General features: G+C 37.0%; 1 protein-coding gene across 11 annotated transcripts in view; it reads left to right on the forward strand.

Annotated features, from left to right (window-relative positions):
* SOX6 (SRY-box transcription factor 6) overlaps window positions 1-23,590 on the forward strand; it is a 596,201-nt gene that overhangs the window by 397,601 nt on the left and 175,010 nt on the right. For all 11 annotated transcript variants that reach the window (XM_059407840.1, XM_059407831.1, XM_059407851.1 and 8 more), the window contains 2 exons: window positions 3,617-3,789; window positions 6,637-6,705. In XM_059407840.1, coding sequence (XP_059263823.1) covers window positions 3,617-3,789; window positions 6,637-6,705 — 242 coding nt within the window. The remainder of the gene's footprint in view (window positions 1-3,616; window positions 3,790-6,636; window positions 6,706-23,590) is intronic.

A 23,590-nucleotide genomic window follows, 5' to 3' on the forward strand; every position in this document is an offset into this window, starting at 1 on the left:
ATCTGTATCTAGATCTATCTATCTATATTTATCTCTATGTATAGATAGATATATAAATTCTCCATTGAGGGAGGAATTTGAGACTTGTTTTGCTACTATATTTCATTGCAACTGCATTCATTATGCCACTCATATCTATTCAAAATATATATATGTGCTCCTCAAATTAAGGAAAAGAGAGTGACAGTCTCATATGAATGCCTAAAATTTCCACTTAAAAATATTGCTCTCTGGCTTGCTTTTTTGAAAAGTTTATTTAGATGTCACTGAATTTTTACAATCATCCAGCTTGAATATCATTAATGATTTATAAAAAGCTTCAGTTCAGTGGTGGTATTCTGTAAGTGCAGGTATACATGTCTATTAGCACTGGAAACACCAGTGCATTTATAGACCTGTTGGTTTCACCTTGAGCAGAGGAAGCTACGGAGACAGATGTTATCCTCAGCTTCTCTATTTCCTGCATAGAGGAAAAATGGGACTATATTGAAGATTGTTAAAACAACATTGTTTAACTTGGGAGAAGAGGAGAACTTCCAGTCTGTTGGGGGATCTAAGTGCTGAATCCTGCCCTTGTATTGGTCCTTGCCCAAAGATTCCTATAAATGCTCTTCTTTATTAACGAAGTACAGTGACTTTCCCAGATCTATTAACCCTTCTCTTAAATCACTGCATATAGATAGGTATAGAAAGAAAATTACTGGTAGATCAGAATATTGCCAAAAATATATGTAATAAAATGTGTGTATAGCTTAATGATCTATTATAAATTTCCAAACTATTTCCCACACCATAGCTAGATTGACCACATCATTCATCCCTTATCTAAAATACTGTAGTGAGGGGCGCCTGGGTGGCTCAGTGGGTTAAAGCCTCTGCCTTCGGCTCAGGTCATGATCTCAGGGTCCTGGGATTGAGCTCTGAATTGGGCTCTCTGCTCAGTAGGGAGCCTGCTTCCCCTCCTCTCTCTGCCTGCCTCTCTGCCTACTTTTGATCTCTGTCAAAAAAGTAAATAAAATCTTTAAAAAAAAATACTGTAGTGATTTCAAAATACTCTTGGAATAAATATGAAGTTTATCAAGCATGGTAATTAGGGCCTGAATGGTGTGTGAACTTTTCCTACTTTGGTACTCTACTCCTTGCTTGAATTTTACTTGCTCAAATTTTGCTATCTTCTTTCAACTTCTGGAACACACTGGAACTCTTCCTCCCCCACCGTGTCAGGGCTTTTGCCTATTTTGTTTCTGCTGTAAAGCTCCTTGACCACCCTCCAACTCTTTGACTAGTTTCTTCTATTCATACTACTCTTAATTTGCTACTTTTTCCTTCTATCTTTCTTACACTTGGGCCTCCCAAACTTGTTTAAACTTTCCCCCAAATACCTATCATTTTGTCATACTTTTTAAGTTATAGTCTACATTAAAATATGTAATTTCTTGTTTAAGCTGTCTCCCTACTTTAGGACTACAAAGTGCATGAGAGTAGGGAATTCTGTCTGCTTTTTTCTTGCCATGGTGTCAGTATCCTTAGTTCTATATAGTACCTGACACATAGCTGCCACTCAGGAAGTATTTTTTTTTCAATGAGAAATGAATAAAATGAGTAAATAAATACATTTCATATTTATTTTGTATTTTCTCATTCATATATATACATTTGTGTGTCTATATGTGTGTGTGTGTATATATATATATATATAAACACATGAATTAATTGAGCTTGTTGCAATTTTGAAGAAATTTTATGATTCCTTCTGGGAACCTGCTTTTGTATTTTAATATTTCTAGATCAAGAAGTTCTTTTTTACCAAGCTAAAACCCTTAATTGCTGAAATAAAAGCTCATTAAAAATAATCAATTCCAGGGGCACCTGGGTGGCTCAGTGGGTTAAAGCCTCTGCCTTTGGCTCTGGTCCCAGGATCCTGGGATCGAGCCTGGCATCGGGCTCTCTGCTCAGCAGGAAATCTGCTTCCCTCTCTCTCTCTCTCTCCCTGCCTGCCTATCTGCCTACTTGTGATCTCTGTCTGTCAAATAAATAGATAAAATCTTAAAAAAAAAGAAATCAATTCCAGTAGCTGGAAAGAACAGCTGAATATAGTATTTGTGCCTTTGTCAGTAGAACACATTTTCTAACATCATCTCACTATCTAATTTTTCTTCTAATTTTGAGTTTAGGCCATCTTTCAATTCAGTGAATCTTTAAGGACATGGGGTATTAGCTTTTTTTTTTTTTTTCTTTATTTTTTAAGGACTTGAATTGGCATTACAAACCCCAAGGTAGTCCTTAAGTGCCATAACTTCTCTGCTGACATCAGTTTTACCTTCTGGGAATCATATATTAGCAAGGACTCACCGACATCCTCTGAAGGCTCCCTTTGTCCATGGGGGGCACTTGGAAAATAGAACCACTGCTAATTGAAATAGTGTTAGTTTCTCAAATTGCCCTGGTGCTTTCTTAGAAGGAATGAGGGGGATTTCATAAGGCGTTTGGAGGTCTCCTCTTACACACACACACACACACACATACACACACACACACACACATTGGCAATCTTTGTCCCCTTTGACAGCTGGTGGCATCTTTCTGAAAAGCTTTCAAATCATAGATCATTTCTTCATAATGAAACCTGTGTGGCTCAAATACAGTGGGTTGAAATTCTTATCTTATGCTGTGGTAAATACTCTAATTTAGATTCACAAAAGGATTCTGTACCCTTTACTTAGGAGAGCTGTGCAATTTGCCCATAAAAAGACTGTTCAGCACCATTAGTGCATACCATAAGTGTTCAGCGACACCGTATTCATTAAACAGCATATCCTTATGCATAACCTTTTCAACTTCACACATGTTTTTTTCCCTTTGAAGAATGACAAATGACAAAACAGTGAAGGAGCCTCCTAAGCAACATTGTTGCCTTTAAAGATGAACTTGAGAACTTTAGTTTGATGCCCTCACAGGGGGGAAAAATCAGATTCAATCCTTTCTTACCTGAGGCAAGGGAGTTTTGTTTTTTTGTTTTTGTTTTCCCCTCTCTCTGTAGAACTCATTCCATAGCCAAGAGAATAGCTTCTGACTTCAGAGACAGGTCCTTACACAACAGAAAAGTTTTATGAGAGCAATGGTTGGAAAATTCCTTAAATTACACTTATTAAGCACCTACTAGGTCTCAGATCCTGTGTTAGTCACTGAGGTAGAGATAACTAATATTATAGAATATTAACAGAATCTATACTTTCTAATCTTTGGTGTTAAACATCATAGGTTTCCTTAGCTTGATCAGATAGATTTGGTAGGGGTAAGGGGTGAGGGGGAGGAATCCGATAAAAGGGTGAGGATGGGGGTAAATTCTGCTTTTTGTTTTGTTTTGGTTTAAAGAGCAAGAGGGAAGAGTGAGAATTTTATTGTGATATTACTTTTTCTTGGCAGGGGCGATGACTAACTTGTGTTCATTCCATCCATATTCTGTAGCGTTCCTACACTCACAGTAACCTCCAGTTACTGTGCCGGATCATTAAGTGCCTTCGGGTAGTCCCTTTCTAAATCTGCCCTCCCCCCTTTCCCCAATTCATTCAGACTTTTCTCAAACTTGTGAGCTATCTTCTCACTTCCATTTCAGGTACACCTGAGAGCCTGGCAGAAAAAGAACGGCAGCTCTCTACTATGATTACCCAGCTGATCAGTTTACGGGAGCAGCTCCTGGCAGCGCATGATGAGCAGAAGAAACTGGCAGCCTCACAAATTGAGAAACAACGGCAGCAAATGGACCTTGCTCGCCAACAGCAAGAACAGGTGAGCCCTGCAAAAGGAGCTGATGAACTGGAGATGTGGAATGTGCCAAGCTCAGGGAGTAATCACATTGATTGGCTTATTTGTCATAAGCATTCCTGAAAAAAAAAAAGAGAGAGAGAAGGAAAGAAAGGAAGAAGCCTTCTAAAAATCCAGGGTCTTCAAGAATACTGAGATGGTATGTGAAGGACAAAGAAAGGCATCATAGCAACCGGGCATAACTGAAGTGAGAACATTGTTCCAGAACATTTGGATTTGATTAATTACTTAGGGACTTACTCACGTGGGCATCACACATATTCCTCATGTTGACCAAGAGTTATTCCAAGCTTAACCAAGAGTAAGTTGCTTCTCTCCAGGCCTTACTCTTCTTATCCAGAAAAGGAGGGTCCTGGTCTAGAAAATCTTCGAGGATCTTTAAGCTTACTGGTCTCATGATATTCTCTGACTATAAAGCTGGGGTAGCCGTAGGTCTCAGTTTTCCCAGAATAGCCCTGGCTAATGCCTGTTTTCCAGAATGATTATTAATAACCCCCTATTCCACTTGGAAAAGTTGTCCTGGTTTGAATGATAAATTATATAAATTATATGGTCACTCTATTTATAGCATAGGTAAATTCATTGAAAACAAATTAGCACATGGCTTCTCTAAGAATTTGATTTCATAGATTTAGATGTGAGAAGGAAGAAGAAAAAGCAAAGTTTAAATATATATCTTTTAAAAAATATATCACTTTCCCAAATGTTTTTCCTGTCTCACAAGAGTACATTAATCTAACAACAATGATCCTATAGAGTAGTCCCTGATGCTTTAGATCAGACAGACCCAAATTAATGTGCAGTTTTTAGGAATCTGACATTATTACTGGAATTATCTTTTCAGTTAAATGTATTTTATAGGGGTATATAGAGCAATATATGCTCTGTTGATTTTAATGAGTTGTGACGTCTGGTATTTTATATGCTTGAATATTTGCCCACATGTAGGAATATGGACTCAGCCCCTAATGGAAAATAACATAAAGGAACACTGTAAAAAATCAGAAGTTAGAATGTCATTTAGCCATCCAGAGATGACACAGTAATTAACTATTGACACTTGTGAATAAGCTAGCACAAATTAATCTTGACACATTTGCAGACGAGTGATATCTTACAGTGAACACTTTGTAATTATATTTCAAAATGAAAATTAAATGACACTTAAAACTAGGTTGTCATGCTCAATGAAGCGAGCATGTAGCTCAACCGATTGGCAAATAAAATTCAGAATTTGAGCCACATGGTGCTTATGTACCATACTTCACTGTGTCAAAGCCATACGTCTAGAGTGGATGATAGTAATTGCACTGTGGTGTTTTGGATGCATTTCTATGCAGCACTTTATCATTTAGGAGGGACCATCAGTATTAGATACCTAGTAGTGTTTCACTGGTTTGCTAAGAGGGAATAAATATTCAGAGGATCCAGCATCTATACCTAGAGTTGCCGAGTTGTCCGTCTCTGATTTGAATGGTGACAAGCAGACTGGGCCTTTCCAGTCTGATTAGACACAGTTTCCATTTTGCTTAAGAAGCTTTGAGAAGGAGTGGTCCCATCCCTCAAACTCTAGCCTGTGATAGCAGCAGCTCTATCATGAGTTCCAGTATGAGCCAGTCATCACCAGAAACCACAAAGCAACATCTGGGAGTAGACAGCTATTTTTTGTTATCTTGGGCTGAGTGAATGTGATTTGGGTGTTTCCCTCTGCTCTGGGCTGAAGCATCAAAAAGACTCAAGAAGTACACAGCTGAGGGCTGATCCGTATTCATTTCCAATTCCAAGGTTGCCCATTCTAGAATATAGGCTTTTGGAAATAGAAGAAATAGGAAGGGAAAAACCATAACTTGCCTTTAGAGCACTACAAAACCAAGTCCTTCTAAGTAGTCTCTGGCCACTTTTCCGACTGGCTTCCTTTGCGGGCAGTGAGTACGTTGAGCGCACCCCTTCCCCCCCTGTCCCAACCTGGGGACTCCAGCTTTTGAGACCGTAAACAGCCTCATGCCTGGCTCATGTTTTATAGTAAATACAATTATGCTGAAGAAGTTGCTTTCTCTTCTGAGGGGCAGATTCAGTCCTCAGCAGGGCTTGCATTAAGTGGCTAATATTTCTTCTAGAGACCAGATGACACGTTCACATGTTGGATTTGATTGTTGGATGAAGGAAGGAAATGTAAAACTTTTATGTGGATCCTGAACTTTAAAATTAACACGTTCCCCTCAAAATAATAAACATTAAATTTTGTTTTTAAAAAGTGCTTTGTACATGTAACATCCACAACAACAACAAAAAGATTTCTGAATTTTTGCAGCTTTTTTGGCACTCCCTTGACAATATTTGTAAGTTGTATCAGTTCTGGAAATCTTTCCTTCAGAAAAGGTTGCACCAATGTAGACCGCAAGTAATAGAAAATTCTTTCCCGGCTTTGCTTACAGATTTTACTTTTTACATCCAAATCAAGCTCTTGAGAAAAATGTAGCCAGAGTTTTCCTGTCTTTATTCTCCAAAGATCAGATTTCGACATTCCCACTCTTTCCAGATGACCAGTGCAGATATGGATGAACTGCTCCCAAGTGTCATACAAGGGCACTGTTCACCTACAGAGAAAGATTTAGGGGGTAAGCAGAGAAGTGGCACCTGTTTGAAATTTTTCATTTTCTCCAGCTTACTAAGTCTGCCTCTCTCATTTTATAGGAACTTTTTCACACAGAAGTGCAGTAAAGCATTCTTGTCATTCCAAGAGAGATACCTGGGGTAATGGCAAAGGTGCAAGCATTTCATTTGAACTTAACTAAACTTTATTTCTGATAGATTGCAAGACAACAGCAGCAACTTCTGCAGCAGCAGCACAAAATTAATCTCCTGCAGCAACAGATCCAGGTCAGTGTATTTTATTACTCTTGGCTGATGGTACTTAGATACTTTCCTCCTTGCAAATGGAATGAAAATGCGGCAAACACACCCCCCTCTTGTCAACAGTACCAACAAGGCTGTTACTCAACGATGTTGTACAGTTGTATACATGGATATAAGAAACATCCATCAGGATCACATGGTGGTCTAAGCATTCTTTTTGGATGTGAGGTGTACACAGAATAAACCTTATCTCTTTGTCCTGTTGCCATTTGCCCAACCTTCACCCAGTAGAAATCTAAATGGTTTCAAAGGTAGCACACACGTGCTGTTTTTATTGCCATAAACCATTTTCTGTTTTGTATTTTACCATCTAATGGCATCACAGGGAGAAGCTGACGCTTATTTCCTTGTTAGGACTGTCTGATTGGGTCAATTATGAGACAAGTCTTAAAACCTGGGAAGAGATCATAACAGTTAATTTGGCCTTTAATAAATATTCACTGCATTTTTGCTGGGTGCTGAGGGGAATAGAAAGATCAATGAATAATTACGTGTCTTCAAGGAGCTTATAGTCTAGGAAGGAAGAAAGACTTGTTCCTAAATCATTTTAACACAATTTTAAAAATCCCTTTTTTTGTTGTTGTGGCAGTATGACATGGTACATAAATCATGATTGCAATGGCCTGGGAAGGAATTCTGTGTGTGTGTGTGTGTGTGTTTTTTTTTAAAGATTTTATTTATGTATTTGACAGAGATCACAAGTAGGCAGAGAGGCAGGCAGAGAGAGAGGAGGAAGCAGGCTCTGCTGAGCAGAGAGCCCAATGCGGGGCTTGATCCCAAGACCCCAAGATCATGACCTGAGCCGAAGACAGAGGCTCAACGCATTGAGCCACCCAGGTGCCCCAGAATTCTGTTTTCTGATGTTCCTTTAGACACTTGATGGTTATTGTGACTAACAGCTATCTGAGATAGGAAAGGGAAGAGACCTCCATTTTTTTAAAAGGAACATGGGTATGTGAATTCTAGAAAACCCTAGAATACAGACCTGGTTGTCTGGTGATTAATCCTGAGGAATACTCATTCCAGAATTCTGTCTACCTGCCACAACCTCAGTGCTTTCTCTTGGTTATTGTGTATGTTTTCTAACCTCTGCAATCTGTGTTGCAGCCTAGTTGGGGTGGTATATTGTGAATTATGGCATTCCTTTGCTTGAGTTTAATATTACACCCTCTTGTATGTTTAAAAAAAAACCAATTGTGTGAAGCCATAGTTTACTCTTCTACTCTTTCATTGGTGAAAGCCAGTGATTTTAACATAGAGCCTTGCTTCATTTGTTAGTTATACTTGGTGTTCCGTTTAAAGTACCCCAGCTTGGTGCTTGAGTAAGTCCCTGGACCTCATTTGGCATTTTGTCCAGTTATCTTCACCCAAAGGTTTGAGCCAGTGTCTTCATTGTTGCTGTTTAATCCATTCTGATTCTGTCTTCCCTACTTAAGTGTGTAGGTTTCAAAATAAAGAGTCCAAATACAAGAAAGATGGAATGTCTCTGGCATTTTTGACAGTCAGCTTTTACAATTAAATCTTGGGATAATTTCTCATCCTGATATCTCTTTTATGACTCATGCTGAGATTCCTAATTAAATAACTGTCCAGGTGTTCCTTGGTTCTGCCCTTATTAGAATTTTCAGTGTGTTTCCTACTGCTAAGGTCAAGATTTTTAGCCTGTGGTTTCCTACATTTTTCTCTAGACTCCTCTCTAAGAACTCAGTAGGTGTTAAATAACCTGATCATTTAGTTCTCTCTCTTTCTCCTATTTTAAAGCAGGAATGAAAGAACTTTCCTGAGATGTTCTCTGATTTATCAGTTACTTATTGTTAATGTTTTTACTACATCTTTATATTTATTTATTTATTTACTTTGAATGCATTTCACTTCTTCATCCACTGTTGTTCATATGAAGTGGCTGTCTTAATCGATGTTTGCTTTGTGGTACTGAGGATGTCAGATGAATAGCAACTTAATCATATCAGGGCAATTTTTATGAAATATTATTAGTATTTACTGATTGCATAGGATTTTATAGTTATAACTTTACTATGTGAAATTGGTGCCTTTTTTCAAGAAACTACAGAGTATGATGTTAAAATATTATTTATTAGAATGTTCAATTTGAGAAGATGGGAAATTGTTTTTTCAAGCTTTTTAATAGAAGTTTAATTGCTTTTAAAACTGTGGATATTGTTGTTTAAATTTTTAAAAATTGAAGATAATCAGCACTTGATCTCAGCTGTACAAATTGTAAAATCAGAGAGATTCAAAGTATCAGAGTTGCATTCATTGTAGATATGTAGGAATCTTCGTAATAAGAATTCATATTTAAAAAAAAAAAAAAAAAAGAATTCATATTTTAAAAAATAACAGGAAGCAATAACCTGTATTTATAGTTCATTCTGTCCCGAGCTACTGCGTTATTTCATATCTTTTCAGTGTTTATCTTATCAGTATACACCATTCAAAGAATTTTTCAAATGCTGAAAAACACTTCTTACACAAAACATATTCATCTCTGACACTTATGAAACAGGTATTTGATATTCAGACTTTTAGTTACTTATTTTTTTTTTCTGCAAGGGGAATGGGTTAACTGTATTTTCAAATACGGTTTTTGACAAGCTATCGTCATGATCGGATTTAGAAGAGATTATTATTGGGCTAATTTTAGTATACTTTTTGAGCAAAATATGAGATTTAAGAGATGCTTCAAACACTTTCTATCATGAAAGACACATTGTCCCTTTTGAAAACAAACCAGAATAAAGAGTAAAAGTAAGGTGAGTGCAAAACCTTCTTCTGAAAGTGAATGTATACAGAGACAATTTGAGCCAAGTTTGACCTTCTTTCTTCTTTTTAAATCTTGAGTGCTAGAACCTGTTAGCTAACATGGTCAGCAAGATTAAGCCATGGCAATTGGCTATGGATCAGGGGGTTACATTCAAGATTGCACTCTACTTCTAGTTCAGAATGCCGACTTGTGAATTAGTCTTGTTGTTTCGGAATTTTCAAGCTGTAATATAAAGGAAGGGAGGAGTGTCTAACCTCTTGTAATAACCACACACCAACACATCTGGGCCTATTATAATCAAAACAAATGAAAACCAGAATGGTTTACAAAGAGTGAAAAGCAGGATTTTCCTTAGAGGTAGGAAAAGGCATGATGAAGACAATATTGTAGAAGTCCCATGCCTTTATTTTGTGAAATCATTCAAAACTTAAATGTGTAGTTAAAAACCATTTTATTTATGTATTTTTTCTTCTTTAAATACAATTTTTGACATAATTTTGCCTTAGTGAATTCTAACCACATTTTGAAAGAGGCACTGTGTAAGCCATGTTGAGAAAGTAAGATGAATGAGTTTTGTCAACCAATGTTTTTATATTTTTGATGAGTCGATTTTTGCCATTAAAAAATCAGTGTAATAACTTGAAATGATTATTAAAATGTTTTAATATTAACAGATCTTTTAGGAGGCTGTTTCCTTAGTGAATTCAAATCCCTCTGTTTGTGCTTTGGGGAAAATGGTGATTCCTCTAATTTGTTTCATATTAAGTAATTCCCCCAATATAGAGCCCAGAAAAAGTTAGACATTTTTGATATTTCCTGGACAGAAATAGCAGTTTCATCAAGTCCACGGAAAGCCAAGATAATAGATGATGGAATATGGGTCCCCGGAATTGGGAATGTCGGTTCCTGTGCTTTAATTCTAAAAGACAGGTAACTGCTTTGGTCATATCATCTTCCTTGCTCCCCACCGTTGCATTCGAGTATCTTAGCCAGTCTTTTGAAGCATTTTATTTATGAGTTATGTTGACCAGTCAAAAAAAACTCACTTTTAATCTATTGGACATATCAAAGTATATGTACAGTATTTTAATTAACTACTAAATAGAAGGCTAGTCTAAGCAAAGGAGAAAATAAATTCTACTTTCTTGATCCATCTGTAAATTTATGTATCCAACCTCAGCTGCCCATGTCATGGTTCTTGAATCTAGAGAAGATAGTCTTCGTGGATGCAATGTACCACATTCTTTGGTTTCAATAGCACATTACCAGGAACATAGTTAATATTGGCATTTTGTTGCTAAAGCTTAATCTTTGGAAGAAGATATCTCAGTGAGAAACTCACTTTTCCAGACACGAACAGTGTTTTCTCCCTATTCATGTCTCTTCAAACCCCAATCTTAGAGATGTCCAAGTGGTTCCTATTGTGTGCTTTGCGGGCAGTGTATCACATCACTGATGGAGCCACGCTGGTCTCCTAACACTGGGCTGGCTGATTGGGGGATTATTGGGGCATTTGGCTTTTGGGGTCAGAGCCAACGATTTAGTGAATTCATCCACACATGCCTTTTTTAGTATAATTGTGAAACTTGAGATTCTTATCTTTTGTGAATCTTTATGAATTTTAATCTTTGTGATGAATGTACAATATTCCTTTCTTCATCATTTCATACATGCATTAGATGGCAAACTCCATTAGATGGCAGATGCCATTGCTCCTGCTTTCCACATACTCTATCTCATCTGAAAGCTTTTTACTTTTTTTTTTTTTTTTAAAGATTTTATTTATTCGATAGATCACAAGTAGGCAGAGAGGCAGGCAGAGAGAGAGGGGGAGGCAGGCTCCCTGCTGAGCAGAGAACCCGATGTGGGGCTCGATCCCAGGACCCTGAGATCATGACCTGAGCCGAAGGCAGCGGCTTAACCCACTGAGCCACCCAGGCGCCCCTGAAAGCTTTTTATTTTAAATGCTGTATTACAGGCTGCTTATTTACAAGTGTTTTTCTCCTCCCTGAAGCTTCGTTTTGCTCTTGAGAGTATACGAGTATTTTTCATACACAGTATTTTCTATTTTGGCTATAATGTATTCCTGTGTGCTTTTCATAAATTTTGTGTGTCTCTGTGTGTCTGTCATGGGATAGAGCACCATTCGATATGCATTCTTCTTCCTCCTGTTTGCTAACCAGGAGAGAGGCTAATATTATTAAAAAAGGAGATGATTGTTCTTAAACCAGTAAAGAGAATAATTTGAGACCTACTCTCACCTTATAAGGAGATAAACCTTGCCTTTTTTTCCCTTCAGTATGATTAACTATAGGCATTTCAGGTATCTGCTGAGCAGAATAAGGACTACCTTTTTATGCGTAGTAGTTGTCTAAGGATCAGAAATAATTACTTTGTACATTAGCCTTCATGGCCTGTATGACCTGGTTAATTAATTTTTTGCTAGGATAATAATAATAGATATATATTTGAGGATATGCTTCATCATTAAGTATCTAAGTGACCTCTAATTTTAAGAGCTGGACCTTGGCATTTATTGTCTTCTGGAGATGGCTACAGGAGCTGACCCAAGCCTGATGAAAGTCAGGAGCCCTCCAGGCTCACGGAGTCCCTCTGTCATACGTTGTATCTCTGTTAATTGCATTTAGCATTGATAAACAAAAAGCAATTACAGTGCTCCTGTTTTGGCTCTAGCCAATAGTTCCTTTTTGTGTTATTGATCAGGTAACGAATCTCCTTCCAACAGCCTCTGAACAGGACTAAATAAACCCGCTGGAAGTAATTCGATACCACTATTGGCACTGTACGTGGATCTGATACTCTCTTGCAATGAAATGAGAGTTATAAACAAAGCTTAGAAGTCGAGGATTAGCCCCCAGCTTCAGCAAGCCCTTAAAATATTTTGTAATTCTATCTTCAATCATGAATTCGCCAGGAAAAACAGACCCTGTCTCCTCTATTTCTCCGCCGTTCGCTGTTTTTAATTGCCCACAGGCAGGCCGTTGTGATCTTCTTTGGAAGTTTAAAACCAAGATAAAAATGCAAATCTAATTATTTCTTTTATGTAATCTAATTAACTTTTTAAGTAATGATAGATGCTCCATAGCTTGCTTCAAACATTTTAATGATGAAGTTTTTGAATTATAAAGAATAGGTAAAGCTGCTATAATTCAGGAAGAGCAAGGACCTTCCCAGCTAAAAATTTAAATTCTCTGTGGATTAGAAACTCCGATTTAGCTACGCTAGACTGTTAAAGTTGGAGTGGATCTAAATATAAGAAGTGATACTTGCCCACATTCTATGAGTTACTTACTGTATAGAGTTATTAATCAGCCTTCTGCCTGTTTTCTAAATGTGGCCTGTAGCAGAGATGGCTCAGCAGACCTGAGCCCGAATCTCAATGCTTTCGAGGCACTGGGGCTTCAGTGACCCTTACCCTTTCTAGGTGACCCTCCCTTGTCTATTTTACCTGCTTATACTTATCCCTGACTCTACTCCCCGGCTTTTTCTCAAACTACTGATACTAAAAATTCTGGGAAACCAAAGTCTTTGCTTCTTTCTGGGATTAATGAAAAAGGGAGAGTACATGACCTCTTCAAAGGCAGGAGGGTGGAATAGAATGGGCAGATGACCCAGGTGGTGCCAGCATGTGACATTGCCATTACGTAACACTGAATCAGTTCCATGGGGAAAAGGCAGCACTCTTCTGTTTTCTTCTTGATGTCTTTGATTACATTGAGAGCTCAGTTTAATGTTAGTCTTTAATACTTTCTAGGATGTGCTAATCTCTCTCTGTAGGAAAGACAGAGAGAGTGAGAGAGCATCTTAGTCTCAGAGTCTCTGAAGGTGACAGCATTTAGCTACAGATAAAATGAAATAAAATAAAATAAAACTTTGATTTTCGTACTTACCTGGTTATCTTGTATTTATAACAAGAGATTGTAGGTTTCTATTTGAGGTAGTGCCATTAAGTTTCCTTTTGAAAGAAATGTATTTAAGCAAAAAAAAAAGAGTCAATTTAAATTAAAACCTTAAGCAAATAACAGTTGTGTACTTGGGTATGGCAAAAATTATGAAAATGGACTTTAATGATAACTTTTGGGAAAGCTCTGAAAAAGTACTACACTAAGAGGTATTAGAAGATCCCCCTTCACACTGCTTCCACTTTAACAGAAGGCTAAACTTGAAACATCATATGGAAGTCCTCATGCTTCTCATTTGCTCATGGGGTGGGGTGAGGGCGGGTGGCTATTCCTGGTGGACAACACTATTGTGAGTTTATCATTAAGCTATATTTAAAGATAACCTTGACATTATGGGTTTATTTATTTTTTTACCTCCTTTGGAATTAAAATGCTTTTTCTTTTTATGAAGTAAAGGTGATAATGGATGGTATGTACTTTGTTTTCCATTTGGCAAAATAAGACATTCCCAGTTTTGTTTTTCTTTAGAACTTCTTTGGAACTTTTTCTCCAGTCCAAATCCTGTACTTTATAGAAGAAAACCAAAACTCCAGACTTGTCCAATCTTAAAAAGTTAAATATTGTCTGAGCTGAGTGGAACCAATTTTCTTGACTCCTAGTCTAGTGCTCTTTCCAACATTTCAGGTTGTGTCTCAATTTGCCCTTTTTGTGACTTGAATAAATCTTAGTGCACTTCAGTTTCCTAGCTTGTAAGATGTTGATAATAACACCTAACATCTAAAAATCTCATTACATTCTCTTTGTCCTTAAACAGAAAAAAAAAAAAAAGGAAGATTTGCCATTAGAATCAGTTTATATCCCAGAACTACTACAACTATGGATATATACCCACAAGGAAAGAGATAAAAAGAACATAATTGGAATCTTCCTATAGTGTAGTATGAAATGTATTCATGGCTGAGTGACTCTTTTGGTGTTTATATATAAACTTCTTAGATAGTTAATTATTTTACTTTCTGGGGGCTTTAAAGTGATATGTCGTTATACTGAGGGTCAGTCACCTTTAATGTTAATACTTTTCTTTCCAGCTACCTTCTCCAGCTGACAAAAGTGAGCAATGAGTGACAGCATTTGATATCAGTGGTTCTCAATCTTGGTTATACCTTGTAATCACTTGGAAGCCTTTTAAAAATACTAATGCCTGGGTTCCATCCCAGAGATTCTGATTTAATTGGTCTGGGGTACAGTCCTAGTAGAAAATGGTTAAAAACTCTCTAGAGATACTAGAGGACAATCAAGACTGAGAAATACTGCTTTAGATGGTGTAATACAGACTTAATGATTAAATGTGAACTCTAAGTTGTTTGGACCATCTCTCTATTTACCTGTCTAACATCTGTGTATCTATATTTATATCAATAGCTATCTATATCTAGATAAATAGAGGGTTAGAGATGGGTTAAACAAATAATTCTTTAGCAGCTGAAATATACTTTTGACTTCGGTCACAAGTGTTTTACTTAAAAGCTAGAAGGCTTATAAAGGATCATGGTTTAAACAACTTAAATAAGTGTAGTTAATTAATTGTTCTAATAACTTGATTTTTATTTATATATAGGTATACTGGCAAAACAAGAATGTGTTGAGATCAGAATATTTTTTTCCTTTGGGAGGTGGTATTTAAAATAAAAATGAATGATAGCATTTCATAATAGTATAAAAACTTTTAGAAAATAAATTTTCAGTTACTACTTAAACAAAATGATCCAGGAAATCAATCCATTATTTATTTTTATATGTGTATTTTCAAAAAAAATTCTCTGCAAAATTGACCACATCTTGATATACTTGTGGAATGCAAATGATGTACCTTAAGCTAGGTTTGTACATATAAGTAGAAAGTATAGAGAATACGATGCATTATTTCAGAGGGTTTGTAATTTAAAATTGTTAGGGAACTAGCTAGCACAGGTATTGATTGATTAAATAAATCCAGATTTAAATTCCAGTTCTACTACTAATTAGGTCAGTGATCTGTTTTGCTACTTAGTAGGTATGAGATAAGTTTCTTAATGCCTCTGAGTCTGTATTTTAATAGTAATAGATGGATAATAATAGTACCTTACTAGTTGTGAGATTAGAGAGCCTCATATAAAGCCTCTAGTATGTACTCAATGCACACTATCAGTATCTTTATTGTTACTGTTTTTTACCAAGTATCATTTCAGAGTACCTTATGGAGAAGGATAGATAGATAGATAGATATAGTATCTGTGTTTATAAGTATGTTTGTATCTATATACACATGCATGTTTAGAACCCACAAATTAATGATGTGAATATAGGGGAATCAATGTCGATGTGCTTAAATCTGTTATGACCTTGATAATCTAAAGGAAAAGAAGGAGCAATAGTTTTCTCTGGCTGCCAAATGAGGGCTGTTTCAATTGTCAGTGAGAGGAGAGTAAGTTTATCAGGCACTCAGAAGTAGTTGGCCAAGAATTAGGGCTGCCTGGAGATTGTCTAAAAGAGAGCACGGCATTTTATTCTGGAAAACAGGGTCAAATTCTCACCTTTTACAACAAAATGGGCTTTCCTATTAGATCAATAGTGTTTGCGAAGTTAGAGAGACAGTAAATGAACCTTTCCAATTTATTTTATAGCTTAAAAAAAAAAAACACTGATGAAGTTACGTGATGTAGCAGCACAAAATGCAAAAGTCTTTCTTGTTTAAAATAAAGTTGTTCATATAAATCTTGTGTATGCCATCTCCTGTAAGTCAAGCATTTGCCCAGCTTTTGTGAATTATGTCTATACTTAGAATTTAAGAAGTTAAACAGTATGCATACCAGACTTGAGAGATGGGAAATAAAAATTGATATACTGTGTGACTCTGGATATAGCACAGGGAAATATCTTTTAAATTCTGAAGGGATGTACTGACATAACCATTTTTAATTCACATAAGGTAACTCCCACTCAAAGTTATTAATGTTAGAGTCAGATAGTTCTACTTGTTCAAAATAAAAGAAAATAAATGATGCAAAAGGGATCAGGGGCTCACTGTGAGATGCTGGATTCATGTTATCTAACACCCGATCCATTAAGAAAACGTTGAAGTTGTAACATTAAACAATGAAAGTCAAGGGATTCACGGATCAGAAGGAAGGACCAAGTCCATCCTCAGTCAGGGCATAGTCATGACTTTTGTTGAACATACATTTCAGTGAAAGATCTAAATTTTCTACAGTGGCTGAAATTAGTGCAGATCGAAAGGGCTGTCAGCTGGGGTGACTTAGCTACTGCTGGGACATCTGACAAGGTGGACAAACTACTCTAAAGGACTCGTAGCAAGCCTGGCTTATTCTGTACTGGACTAGCATCCTTCATGGTTGGCTGCACCTTTATGCATTCTTTACTTGTAGTATTCATAGGAAAGGGGTGGGAGAGCCAAGAAAGCTGATTTTAGTTTCAGTTGGTCATCTAGTAACTTTTTTCCTTTTTGAAAGTTGTGATGATGTCAGGAACCAGTTACCCAAAGGAAAAAACCTTCCTCATGTGCCGTTCTTTGATAAAAGATATACGTAAGTCCTAGTTCACTGTTTCGGGAGCTAGCTGTGGCAGAAGTCATTTGTTAATGTATAGAGAATTAGTTAAATACAAGGCTCTTTAGGATTCCTATAATTGAATGGTGCCTGAGGAGGCAATGAGGGGCCTAAAACTTCAAGGAGAGGAGAGCTCTCCAGCTGCTGGCTCATGTATTTGTCTGTCCTAAAGGACCTTTTTTCATCCTGTGGCTGTCAGCTTCTCCTTCCTCCTGACTTGCATTTCACCGTGAATCGAGAATGTCATGATAGCTCCCAGATCATCGGTTTAGGAGCTTGAAGGAATCAGCACAGATATAGTGGTGGAAGAATGAGCTTAACAGCAGAAGATGTTGGAGAGGAAGGAAGTGCACAATGACAGGAAGCTGTCACCTTGCTCAGTGACGAGGAAAGGAGGCTTCAGAAAAGGAAAATGTAGTTCTAAGTTTTTCTCTCTATCCTACTCTGTGTAATTCTTTGTAATGCTTTGTGCAGACTCGGGTTTCTAGATTTTATGTTTGAAGGTTAGATGGAGTAGAGGCACAGTTAGATGAGCTGGGATTCTCCAAGGAGAAGCCTAGAGGGCAGGGCACCTGGCTGGCTTAGTCCTAGTGGAGCATGTGACTCTTGATCTCAGGGTAGTGAGTTTCAGCCCCACACTGGGCATGGAACCTACTTAAAATAATAAAAATAAGAAATACATGGGGCACCTGGGTGGCTCAGTGGGTTAAGCCTCTGCCTTCAGCTCAGGTCATGATCTTAGGGTCCTGGGATCGAGCCCTGCATCGGGCTCTCTGCTCAGCAGGGAGTCTGCTCCCCCCCTCTCTCTGCCTACTTGTGATCTCTCTCTGTCAAATAAATAAATAAAATCTTAAAAGAATTATAAAAATAGAAAAATAAGAAATACATACGTACATACATACATACATACATACATATTTTTAAAAAGGAAAGAAAAGTCCAGAGGAGCAGGCAAAAGTGAGATAGTAGTATTCATTATTGGTTCTAGCCAGAGGTTTTTCTCAGAAGATCAGGTACACCAGATCAGATCCACAATGACAGAGCAAGCATGTAGTCTGATGTTGGAGGGATTCCAGCCCATGGCTGGAATATCTATAGTGCAAGGGTGGAAACCAAAGTGAAGAAAAATGATGTTGAGCTCTCGAAGATGGCCTTCATACAACGGCTGTTTTCCTGTTAAGATTGTCTGATTTGGTTCTTTGGAGATTGTGAGATACACTGGTCTCTGGCAGGGCCCTTCCAGGGTCTCTGTTTTAAGGTAGAAGTATATCCCTGGAATCCTAGGGATCCCCTGTGGGAGGGAAATTCAGATCATTGGCAATCCAGTAGAAGAGGTCATTGGAATTCTATGTTTAGGACTTGGCTTCCATATCAGTACAGTTATCTTTCCTTCTCAGTAAGATTGGACCTGACTGTGGAGACCTGATTTGTGATATAACATCTATCGGATATACTGTATACCTCAAGTGATTATGTGTACAATCTTTAAGGCAAATGTCTTTTTATAATAGAATCATAGTTAAACTATTTTTTCTTGTTTTAGTTTAGTCTTTTAAAAAAAATTTCTAACACGTATTGCTTTTGTATAAGAAAAATAAAAATTTTAAATGTACTTTGAAAGAACATTGATTTTCAATATTAGTAAGATTATTAAATTTATTGTGGTATATTCATGTGATGGGATGTTACAGACTTTTAAAGATACTTATAAATAATTTTTAATGATTTGAGGTAATGCTTACAATGTATCATCAGGTGGAAAAAACCCAGAATGCAATAATGTAAGTACATTATAATCTCAGCTACATACAAATAGGCATGAAAAAGACTGGAAGAGAATGAATTGTTTTTATAATTAGCTTTATTACTCTTATTTTACTTTTTTAAAATGCAGGTAACAAAAAAGGAACAGGCATCTATCTTTTTATCTTGTGATCACCTGTTGGATAGATTGTGATCACCAATAGATCATCAGATCTTATGATTTGTCATATCTGATTTCTGGTTGCTCAAATAGAGCTTCCAGTTAATAAAAAACACCAGGTCTCCAAATAGTTGGAAAAAAAATATACAGGTACAGATCTTTCCAGTAGTGTCAGGCTATTTTACTGAAGACATTCCATCTCTTCCTTGTTTTTCCAACCATCTTTGCCTAGGACACTGAATTAATCCCACAGACTTGTATGTTGCTGTTGGCTCCGGGAGGCCATGATTTCAAGCCTAGTAAAAAGGGATCCATGGAGATGATAGCTGATCTACTCAGAGCAGAACTTGCTCTTCTCCCTCCTATAGAAAGTATATGATCCCAACCGGGGAAAATAGTATTAGAGCAGTGTAGGGTGGCAGAAAGAAGCCTAGACTTGGACTCAGGATGTCTGTGTCTAGTTTTTGTTTGGCTAGTAACTATATGACCTCTGGAAAATTATTCTTCTGCAGTGATTTTCATTTTCCATATATTTAGAACAAAGATCATTGTACAAGACTATTGCAGAAACTCCTTGTCGCTATGACCTCCTGTGACTCTGGATGAAGGGAATTAACTCTGGTCCTTGGGAAATGGAGAGTAGTAGGCAATTTTGCCTAAGAAGGTCGCAGGCCAATGTCGGATTTGGCCACAGCATAAGCCATGTCCCCCTAGGAATGTTTGCATTTTAAACCATTGAAAGATTTTAAATGATGAGGTCAAATTCATGTTTCCTTTGTGGGGTATTGGGATGGCTTGTAATGCCTGCCACATGAAATGATGACTATCGGGGATTCTTAGAAAAACATATTTAGGAAGAGGGCCCATAAATGCCTGCTTTCAGTCTACACCAAACATATTTCTGCAGCCCATGGCAAACTCCTGCCATGAGGGCTATATAATGGAAAGGGTGACACAAACTTCATTTTAGTGTTGCTAGTGAAATATTATAATTTTGGGGGAAAAAATCCTTATAGCTTTGCTGAAGTATTAATTGCAGGAAATTACAACATATCCTCGTGTAGAATTATGTCAGTGGCATATATAGCATGTAACACCTTTTTCTAGTCTCTCTTGTTTTCACCCCAAGTGTTGCATTTTCATTTGAAAAGAGATGTGTTAAGTAGTTAGAATTTTGTCTAACTGTGGGGGTGGTGCTGAGTGAAGCTCAGACTGTCTGAAAACAATTAAGCTGTGAAGGGGAGACTACTTGGTTATGCTTTCTAGAAGTGGGTTTACTGCTTGAAGCATAATGTTGATATGGATATTCTTTCGACCATATCCTGATTTCTAGCTTGTTAGGTTTCATCGTCTAGTCCCAATAAATTTTCCAACTACAATTTATTTATTGGGTTGCAAGATAAAAAATGAGAGAATTTCATTTCTGATGTGTGGTAGAATTTAATATGGTTTTCTGATTTCCTCCCATTTTGTTTGAAGTAAATAGGGTAATTACTCACTAAAATTCTAATATCTTTCAGGGCTTTAGGGATGAATCTAAAACAGAACCATATAATGTTTTATTTAAGCAAATCCATGTTCTTATTAGGCAGTTCACCTTAATGTCATTTTTTATAAATAAACTTTGTTTTATTTTTTCAAGGGTTATTTAATTAATTTTGTTGTACTACCACATTCTGACACTGCATCTGCTAAGGCCTGCAGGACGTGATTTGTGGTTTAAAAATGAAAATAATTTATTATTTGAAAAATGATAAATCATTCGGGAATGATACATAAATATGAATGTAAAAGAGTCTAACGCACTTCCATCTCATTTTTTTTTGTACTAAAGCATCTGTACAGTTATCTGTGTTTGCACAAAGCATTTGTGCCAGTTGTACATCTGATTAATATCTAACTAGATATGAGTGAAACCTTTTCTGGAGAAACTACCACAGAGCTGGCTTCTTGAACTGTTTATGGTTTCCATTAATTGCGGGGCTTTACCATATAACCATTGTATAGATCTGGTTTTACTTATGAAATCCAGATCTGCTTTCCTTCCCTGCTGAGCAGGGTGAAGTTATTTGTGCTACCAGCTTCTTATTATTTTGGGGTTCGTAGCATCTTGGGGATTGAAGCTGTCAGCCCTGAAACTCCCGGTGTTTCTGTGGAAAGATTAACCTTGCTGGAGTAAGTCCTTGGTAAGTTTGCTTTCCATGCAACACAGTCAGGTTAAACAAGCTCATTACTTTTGAATTAAGTATTTATTTTAATAATTATGGAAAGATACTCATTTCCCTACAGCCTTTCCCCCTCTCTCCTTTGGATAAGAGACGTCTAGACTAGAAGGCTTTTAAAGTCTGGTCATTGGTCTTTCATCAGAGCCTCCATATTTTTCCCCAGGGGGAGGAGTAGGTAAAGGAATGAGGTAGGGGACAGTACAGAGATTTCTGTGTAAAAGGTAACATTGTCTTTTCTCCTGAAGAAGGCTCAAAGATCATCTTATTTTCTTTGGAAATGAGAATGTGTGAGGGGATATTTTGGTTGGGCTTATAAGGCCATTTTATTTTCCTAGTAAAAAGAGCTGCCTTCGTAAGTAGTGATCTTAATCTCCAACCTGAAAGAACATGGTGGCTGAGTTTTCCAAAGGGGCAAAATATATTGGCTTTAAATAGGACAGCGAGTCTGTCCAGTTCTGGTCCTTAACCATTTCAGATTTGCCAGAGCTAGCTCCTGAATGTAGGTTGAAAAGCGGCTGGGAGATGTACTGGTAATTCACAAAATGGGTGTTCTCATTATTAACCATAAAGTGCAGGAAAGATATCTGGGAAGAAATCTAAGGAGATACTGCCTCTCCGTTTATGCCAACAGTGTTTGGGAACATTCTCATTACCTTTTGACTAGAAAAGGTTTATTGCATGTGGAAAAACAAAACAAAACAAAACAAAAAACCAATAGGAGCCCCCCCTTTTTTTCTGACTAACTAGCTGTGAAGTTGTATGAGAAAGAGAAAACACTTTGAAAAATGGTCTGAGCTCTTGTGTATTAAGCACAGCAGATGAAATGATTTATTGGGTTTTATACACATTCTGTAAAGGGTAAGCATTGCTAACAGAATGAGTGGCAGCCTCTGGGAGCTGAACAGGCCCCAGGGACTAGTCTTTGTTCCTCTGGTCTTGACAGGCATGTGTCTCTGTTAAATGAGAGCTTAATTTCTCTCATATGTGAACAATTTCGAAGCCCAACAAAGGCAGCCAGGACTGGAGCTATTTAAAAGAACCAGCACAGGAGGAAGCATTCTTGAAGAAAGGGGATGCTAAAAGGCTAATTACTCACCATGGCTTAGCAACTATTTTATTTTTTCCCTAAGCAAGGTTTATTAACATGGATCTGCCACATTTTTTTTTAACATAAACACGCATTAAAATTACAAGGTTATATTTTTATTCTTTGTGAAATAGCCATTTGCTGATCTCTGCTCATTGAAAAGAGGTGCCCCCATCAGCAGTGGTGGTGTATATCATGGAATATTAATTCACTAGAGGGGGAGGGGAGAGGCTAATATACTTTGGATCCTTTCTCTCTCAAGTGGAAGGAATTTAAAGTATTTACTAAGCAGCATCCTTGGCAACACTGTGAACCCTTTCTTTAGACAGTAATTGCTTAAAATGTGGAGGGGATCTTTATTTCAACATTTTCTGTGGGTGTTTCAAGCTATGATTTGTTTAGTTTGTCTCAATTTGTGGACTCTGGCATCTGGGGGAAAATCCATGCTGTTGAAGAGGCCTATGTAGGAAGTTACAGGTATATTTCCATTTACACTGTTCATATTTTCTTAAGGTTTTATAAACTAGATCATTCTTCCTCCTTTGACTTGTATTATAATCCTCATTAGCACTTTATCTTGATTTCTGACTACTTATCTTTAAATTTCTGTACCTTTCCTTTCAAGCTTGATATCTTCAGTTAATTATCTATAAAGAACATTTAAATGTATTTATATGACAACTATTATATTATTAAGGTAAGAATATATAAATATGAACAATAATTACCTACTTATTTATCTGTTTTTTGTGTTTTTAAAACAGGACACACCAAGTATTTAAGTTGTTTACAGAAAAGAATTTTAGAAATGAAAGAGAAATTTATAATTTCTTATGAAGACACGATGTTGAATCTTGAGACACTTTGGCCAAACTTGCCTCTTGATTTATTTTAGAAGTAAAACAGTGGCCTTGGTTCTCTTGATGATCGCCAATAATTTGCTGAATCACCTTTGGCAAATCACTTAATCCCTGGGGCCACAAATGCCTCATCTGTAAATAAAGGGTTGTTGGTTTTTTTTTTTTTTCATCTCTAAACTTCTATGTTTTAAGAATGGATCTCTGAAATAAAATAAATGACATGATTGCAAAGTGCCCGAAAAAAATTTGTTGAAAAATCCCCCAGAAAAACATTATTACAAGTCTACATTTTGGATTTTTTAAGTGGGAAAATAAGAAAGTCTTCAAATATGATACCTTGACTGGCATAAAGCCAGACGTGCAATGTTATCCTTTTGTGGGACCAACATTCTACTGCACATGACAGGCTCTGTGTGGCACAGCAAAAATGTGGGAAAACTGTT

Source organism: Mustela nigripes, chromosome 1, assembly GCF_022355385.1.
Source record: "Mustela nigripes isolate SB6536 chromosome 1, MUSNIG.SB6536, whole genome shotgun sequence".
In the NCBI taxonomy this organism is placed as follows: domain Eukaryota; kingdom Metazoa; phylum Chordata; class Mammalia; order Carnivora; family Mustelidae; genus Mustela; species Mustela nigripes.